This window comes from Fibroporia radiculosa (assembly GCF_000313525.1).
Source record: "Fibroporia radiculosa TFFH 294 genomic supercontigs, scaffold2060, whole genome shotgun sequence".
In the NCBI taxonomy this organism is placed as follows: Eukaryota; Fungi; Basidiomycota; class Agaricomycetes; order Polyporales; family Fibroporiaceae; genus Fibroporia; species Fibroporia radiculosa.
Genome location: NW_012133627.1, coordinates 1 through 7624, shown reverse-complemented (window position 1 = coordinate 7624; position 7624 = coordinate 1). Strand labels below are relative to the sequence as shown.

The following is a 7624-nucleotide window of genomic DNA, read 5'->3' as shown; positions in this document are numbered from 1 at the left end:
TCACACCCTCCATATTGACTTTATAACAGCTGGTGCTGTCCTCTTACTCTTGGCAAGTCTCCGAACTTTTCGCCCCAGTCCAACGGTGCTAAAGTATAGTCTCAAGGGGTTGCCCACAAGCTCATAGAAGATGACGAGTACCGCGACTACTTTATTCCCGCGGGATGCACTATCATCCCAAACGCCTGGTGCGACATCTACGCACCATAGCGAGATGCTGCTGAATGCTACCCTCTAGGGCAATGACTCGAGATCCGACTACCTATCCCGATCCGGATCGTTTCCTGCCCGAACGATTCCTACAGGTCGACGCTGACACGCCAGCACAATTCGACCCCATGAAGCTCATCTTTGGATTCGGAAGGCGGTGCGTCGGTTCTTTCATATGGGCACCTTGTAACGCTGATGCATGATGATGCATGAATCTAGGATCTGCCCGGGGCGCACTTTCGCTGATTCCTATCTGTGGCTGACCGCGGCGCACTTGCTGGCCACCATGGTTGTGTGTAAAGCACGGAACGCAGCAGGAGAAGAGATTACACCCGCAGCAGACTTTGCAGATGGGTTTGTGAGGTGCGTGTTTGCTACTTCACTCCGGGTCAAACTCGACGAAGCCATACATCTGACTGATTTGGGAACCTGGGTGGTTCATTCCTTGCAGCCACCCTTTACCATTCGAATGTGACATCCACCCACGATCGCAGAAAGCGAAGGAGCTCATTGAGTTGTCGAACACAGAAACAGCTGTGTGATAAATTTGGGCTGTCGGATGGCGATTACATTCAAAATGTCTGCCGGAATCTCTCGTACAGGAATCGTCTATGAGCATGTTGTACTACACCTCGTTTGATTACGCATTGAGGTGATGCAGTCAGGACATGCCACCTGTTTTCCCTTTTTAGATTCTTATAAGTAATGCATTAGACGATGATGTTATGCTCAATGAACCCACTTTCCTGCGACATCATAAAGTGTCACGCAGGACTCATCTTGGGTATATCCCACAGCCTCGTCGATCTACAACCAAGGTATAACATGAAAGTCAGAACACACATAGTCACGCAGCATCATCTCCATCGGATGCGAAGATGAGCTCATTGGCCTTGGACGATCTTGGCTTATTCACCATGGCCCACTGTCGTTGCAGTGTATCCGTACGGAACTTCGAGTATAATTATGGCCGCAGACACATAGGCGGGCTGTCATTATGTGGGGAGCGAAAATGTCGCAAGCACTACATCTCTTGCCGTTGTAAATAAAGCTGGCTGGCTCACTGATCAGCGTGGCCAACATTCGTCAAACACACTTTTCCTGAACGGATCCGGCCAGTGATCCTCCACTATCCGTCGAAACTCCTCGCATCCCTGGGTCACACCCCGACTCGCACTCAGCCCGTTTAGACCGGAAACGGACAAGAAGGGATACGGAGCAGAAGAGGAAGGGGACAGAGGACGGAGTAGGGCAGCGGCCAGTACACTGGCAGTCAGGCCCTAGCCTGGGGGGAGGAGCGGGCGGTCAGCAAGGGCAACAAGGGGGAAGCGTACAGTTATTCTCCTGGAATGATCATGACTCCCTGACGACGTCTCCGAACGTGTTGTGGAACCGGTGCGTGCCGTGGACGTGCTGCATGAGGAGGCGGATCGTCCTGGGGTGAGAGAACAGGGCAGGCCTTATCTTCCTCACAGGCAGCGGTATGACGGTTTCCTCCAAGACTCTTACCGCAGGTGAGCACATGAGTCTCGGAGCGGACAAGATTTTGTTGGAAAACACGGATATGATTGTGAGGTCAGCCTGGGATGAATTTTGCATCCGCTATGACTCCATCCAGCCGCGCAAGTGGCCAAACAGCCGGCTTGACTTCCTGATGGCTTGTTCCCTACGAATGATCCGAGCAGACACGTCTGATTTACTCTTGCGATGGTATTCACCATGGCTTCTCTGGACTGTGACTCGTTGCTCGGTACCCTAGAGCTGCACCGCTGTGTGCAGTGCCGACAGACTCCGCTAGAATGGGTACATATATCATTTTGCAAAAGAGGAGCTCTGAGTGGTGCATTGTTGGAGCTCGCAAGGACTGTTCTCTACAACTGACTTTACGATGTACACAATAATCAAGACTGGCTTTCTAGCCGTCCTCCAGTTGTTGCTGTTGGCGCCCAGCCGCCCCCCTTCAACAGCCTTTCCTCCGACCGTGGACTTAGGCTATGCTCAATATCAAGGCGTTGCGGATAGCACTACCAACATTACAAGTTTCCTCGGCATCCGTTATGCCTCACCTCCAGTCGGTGCGTCTAGTGTACGCGCTGTGTTTTCTGCTCCCCACTCACGTTTTGTAGGCAACTTGCGTTGGGCAGAGCCGCAGCCCCCACCGACGTTGTCTGGCGTACAGCAGGCTAAAGAACAGCCGAACGAATGCTACCAAGGTGTTTCCATCGATATTGTCACAGACTCCCTGGGAAAACGCGCTGTGAGCGAATCGGAGGACTGCTTATTCCTCAAGTGAGTATGCCTGACTATCCGTGCGGTTTGAGCGTTTCACTGATGTGGCGGAACAGCGTGTACGTTCCGGGAGATACAGTTGCTGCTGCGACATCTGGTGGTCTCCCTGTTCTCGTTTGGATCCATGGAGGAGGGCATGGATGGACGCGCTACTTGTTGTGTTGTTGAAGGATACTCAGCTTTGCTGCTCTCAGATATGTTGTTGGTTCCGCGAGCATGTTCAATGGCGCGGATTTGATCATGCACTCTGATCGCGGTCTTATTGTGGTGATCATCCAGTATCGACTTGGTCTTTTTGGCTTCTTGGCTGGCAAGGCCATCAAAGCAGGCGGTGCTCTGAATGCTGGGCTTCGTACGTTTCCGTGTTTACTCAAACCGAAACAGCGGGAACCTATGTTTTGTAGTCGATCAAAATTACGCCCTACAATGGGTACAATCACACGTTAGTCTGACCTGTCGCTTCCAGTGGCATACCGATCATATACCTTGGTCATTGTGTAGATCAGCACCTTTGGCGGCGACCCATCGAAAGTTACGATCTGGGGTGAATCCGCAGGTTTGTCGAACACCATCATGTCATCCCACAACGTGCCGCATGGTAACACACCTTTACGTAGGTGCTGGTTCCGTCTTGCAACACCTTGTCGCACATGGCGGCAACACACAGCCACCGCTCTTCAGGGCTGCGATGACGAGCTCGACATTCTTACCGTCTCAATATAACTACAATGATCGCATTCCAGAGGTACGACCACAGGGGTTCACGCATTCAGTAACTTAATGTCTTGAAATAGCTACTGTACAACGACATTGTCGCAGGAGCAGAGTCAGCCATGTTTATCTTCCAACTCTCACAATATCTGACTGTCACACGCAGGTGTGGCTCGAGCTCAGACACTCTGTCCTGCCTTCGCGCCGCCAACGTCAACAGGCTGCAAACATTGAACTTGAATATCATTTCGAAGGCATTTTATGGTACTACCGTCTTTGTTCCCGTCGTCGACGGCACCTTCATCATCGAACGCCCGACTGTCACGATTGCCAGAGGACGCCTCAACACGGTAGGCCCATCCAGCGCAAGGGATCAAGTATTGACCGAATCCTCTATGCAGGAGGTATTTCTTGCGGTGACCAACGTACATGAAGGAAACATCCTTGTTAATAAGTCACTTACAATGAACGTCTCGGACTATGTTTCCACCCTGTTCCCTGATGTCGAACCCTGGCAGGCTGCATTGACAACTCCTCTATACCAGGACCTTGGCACCAATGTTGAGCAAGCTAGCTATGCAATGGGCGAATGTAAAGTTCATATGATGGTTGGGCTTAGCGTGATACTGACCTGACGCACGTTCAAAGCTATCTTCGTCTGCCCTACTTACTATCTCCTTCACGCTCTGGGCACCAAGGCCTGGAAGGTAAGCTTCAAGCTCATCGGCGTTCATCATTCTCGACGAGCAATTTCCAGGGCGAATTCGCTATCCCACCTGCATTTCATGGCATGGATCTCGCTTATTACTTCACGTCGTGAGTGTCCTGTACTTGGATCCGCAACTGCTTCCCAATTCCTCCCGCAGGCATAGCCCTGCATACGACAACTCGGAGTTCATCACCGCCTTCTCTAACGGGTTCTTGGCCACTGCCATTTCGATGGACCCCAACGCCAAGTACAACTCTAGCAACATCACTCCTAATTGGAATGTTTGGGCACCTGGGCACACGGAAATGATGTTCAACAAGACGGAGGGGGGTGCACCGATTGTGTACCCCTACTCGACGGACGATGCGCTGCTCGAACGTTGCCAGTGAGTGTCTGAAGCTCGTCTACTCTCTCGAAGACGCTCACTGTACATATATAGGTATTGGCTTAGCATCTCCGCGAATACGGCACAGTAGGCCCTAGGGCGATGCTGGATGGCGGCTGGAGGAGGTTGGGCTGTGGATATCATTTGCAACGCAAGTCATAGGATCTTGTCTCATAATCCTAATCGATTATGATATAAGACACTAACGTCAATTGGCCAATATTTTAGTATTTTCCTCAGGAGCCAAACATGGCGTAAGACTTCGAAGCAGTTGGCCGCGCCTTCGTATCTATCCTCAGCATCATCAACAGAGGACCGAACTCGGCGATGTCATTCACCGCCGTCCACCTTGCATAACAATCTAGCTGTGCTTTCCATTCCACAATCGCTCTCGTCTTAGATGTCGCTGGAGCTGCGCGGGCTCGTGTCTAGATAGACTAGTGAGAGAGAAGGAAGACGTCGGAAACATGCTGCCACTCAGTCGTTCGAAGGGCTCGCTGGCTTCTCAGTGCATGTCCTATTCTCGAGAGATTTCGTCGCACAGTTTGTCCATCTTAATCAGCAGGGCGATGCTGGGAGCCGCGAAGTGGGATATATGCGCCTCGAGACCGAACTTGTACCACTGCCAATTGTCAGCTAACGGGGCGCTGCAACCAAAGCTAGCCAGTTACTGAGCCGACACGTACAACTGTCTATCGTCAGCCAACCGACCTAGAGTACCAGAATGAGAAACCGAAGACTCGATGCAAATCGAATGAACAACTGAAAAAAGAAGTCGAATAGAACTAGTCGACCTGGAGAAAGCTGTGGGACATCCATGGAGGGCCGCAGACATGCTTTATACACATCGATGAGACAACTCAGAGGGCGTAGCTAGTGGTAGTGCCACATTAATCCAGCATTATCGACTAACTAATTCGCACGGACGCAGATGTACGGTCCCTGCGAACAGCGAAGGTTAATTGAGCGCATCTTACGTCCGCAGCGAGCAAAACGAGTGGACAACAAATTGGCGTATTAGACGGCAAGTATTCCTGCCCGGGTCCCTACAGTCCTCTACGAGATGTTTTCATACCAAAACTTACCACTTTCCTGGAGAGCCGGTGTTAGTAATGTTGCGGTCAGAATCCGATATCTAGACTCGGTACGTTCCCCCGCGTGCAGCTCGATACCTTCGGAGAACACAAAATGATGGCGTTTGACATCGACACAGGGCCCTCACTATCCGGTCTGCATTGGTAGCGAGGCTGAACGACGCTAGTGCAGTCGACAAGACACAGCGGGCGACAAGAAGAAAACAGTGAGATCTCATTCCCCGTGCCGCTCTCTTTGAGCCAATGACGAGCTGATGGTTAGAAACGGGCTTCAAGAGCAAGGTTAGATTACAACTTATTTTAGTAAAAACATTCTAGGCGTTGTAAATATACAATGCAGTAGTCTACTATACACTCACCATCCTGCCTTCATTTCGGGTGACACGATCTCACGGGCGTCAAGGCGCATAACGAGTTCCGTACACTCCTTCCTGAATAGCTTTGATTTCTAAAACGACGAGAAGTGAGTTTTTGAAATCGGAAAAGGGTATACACAGATGCTGACGTAGAGCCAGATGCTTTGAGTGAAAGCGACACATAGCAAGATTACCTGTGCCAAGGTGTTGAATATAACATTCAAGCATTCAAAAATGTAGAGATATACCTGTCATGAACCAAAAGTTGGGCACGCCCAAGTAGCGCCAAGCGCCATATGCCTCGCCTTCTTCGTTCAGATCCCATATTTGTGACATTGTGGATCCAAGATCTTCTCCAACAAGCCTGCAAATCGCAGCTCGCGCACCATCGAAGCTAGTCGTTGCGTGGCGCACTCAGAACAACTCCATGCCGACGACTGCGATGCTCACCCTGTGGCAAACAGGACGACGTCGACGTCTAATTCACTGCCATCCGTGAACAAGAGACCAGTCTTGGTGAAACGCTCGATCTGGCTGTCATTCTTCAACTTGATTTGGCCATCTATGATCTTCTGGCAGCTGCCGACATCTTTCCACCATGTCAGCCCGTGCGATGACCATCAATGGGCCCATAGCAACTCACCTAGGTAATAGCCTCCACCACGAGTCATAGCATTATACAAAAAACCAGATCCGTCCTGGCCAAAGTTCAGCTTAAAACCTGCCTTCTTCAATCCCTCCAGTGTCTGCCTGTAGACTCAGCTACTCAGCCCGGATTGGTAGTCGCAACAAGGTGGCAACTCACTTGTCTGCTTCTGCAATCTCCGATGTAAGGCGTACGTGCATCTCCTTCAGCATGAACGCGGGTAGCGAGGTGTGCACACGGTCGGAAACTTCAGTAGGACCTACACCTTCCCAGAACGTGTCTGGATCAGACGAAATCAGACATCTGCCACCACAGGAACCAAGCTGTCGATACAACATACCTTTGAATAGACGAGGCATTCCTTCCTTCGTCGACATAATATAAGTTGAGCTTCTCTGGAACAGAGTCACATCTTCATTGTCGTCACATGAATCTACCTTATACCATCACAGTGAAATCCAGTCAACGCACCTACGCCATGATCGACATAATCGGCAGCTATGTCATGGGCTGTGCTGTGGCATCAGAAAACAGGCGACCAGGCATATGCTCATTACGACATACCTGATGTACAAGCGCCAACAACGAGCACTTTCTGTCCTACATGATCTCTGGCTGACTTGTGCTGGGTCGAGTGCAACACCTGACCTTGGAAACCCTCCTGTAATAAGGTCGTCAGTGACCAAAATCCAGTCACATGTGAACATATTTACCTGACCAGGTATCTTTGGCACCTTAGGCACACCACCTCCAAATCCAACCGCCATTATAACATGATCGGGGTGAAAAATCCGCTCCGTTCCATCGCCCTTCCTCACGACCACCTTCCACTTGCCTCCCTTCGGCTCAGCATGTATTACAGTCGCTGACGTCCAGACATTGAGTTCCATGGCTTCGGCATAGTATTCGAGCCAATCTGCGAGCTGGAAGATCATATCAATATGATATAACCACATATCCATACAACTGACCTTCTGTGCTGGCGTATAGACAGGCCACGAAGGCGGAAACCTACAGAATAGACTTGAGAAGAGCAGCAAGGGGAAGCATGCGACAAACTCTTACGGCATATAGGGCAGGTGATCGTACCCTGTGTAATAGAGCATTGAGTGAACAGCGTTGTAGTATGAGAAGCGACTTACAAACAGGGTCATGAAGGCAAAGTGCCTCGTACCGGAATCTCCACTGGTCGCCAATCCGGCCCTGTCGTTCTATCACAAGAGT

At 50.7% G+C, this 7624-nt stretch overlaps 2 protein-coding genes across 2 annotated transcripts; one reads left to right on the top strand and one right to left on the bottom strand.

The window, feature by feature from the left end:
- Positions 1-242: 242 nt before the first annotated feature.
- On the top strand, positions 243-4395 carry FIBRA_08700 (uncharacterized protein; the record flags this gene model as incomplete). The annotated part of the gene is made up of 15 exons (XM_012330331.1): positions 243-367; positions 430-573; positions 2161-2285; positions 2337-2499; positions 2694-2851; positions 2904-2941; positions 3001-3055; positions 3117-3244; positions 3294-3325; positions 3377-3560; positions 3612-3801; positions 3859-3917; positions 3968-4026; positions 4077-4304; positions 4359-4395. The coding sequence occupies 15 exons, from the start codon at positions 243-245 to the stop codon at positions 4393-4395; spliced, it is 1725 nt and encodes a 574-aa protein (XP_012185721.1).
- A 1401-nt stretch (positions 4396-5796) lies between these two features.
- FIBRA_08699 (uncharacterized protein) lies at positions 5797-7506 on the bottom strand (the record flags this gene model as incomplete). The annotated part of the gene is made up of 12 exons (XM_012330330.1): positions 5797-5846; positions 5904-5948; positions 6003-6148; positions 6205-6343; positions 6398-6504; positions 6560-6680; positions 6741-6812; positions 6872-6910; positions 6965-7061; positions 7114-7323; positions 7372-7411; positions 7466-7506. The coding sequence occupies 12 exons, from the start codon at positions 7504-7506 to the stop codon at positions 5797-5799; spliced, it is 1107 nt and encodes a 368-aa protein (XP_012185720.1).
- Positions 7507-7624: the final 118 nt, after the last annotated feature.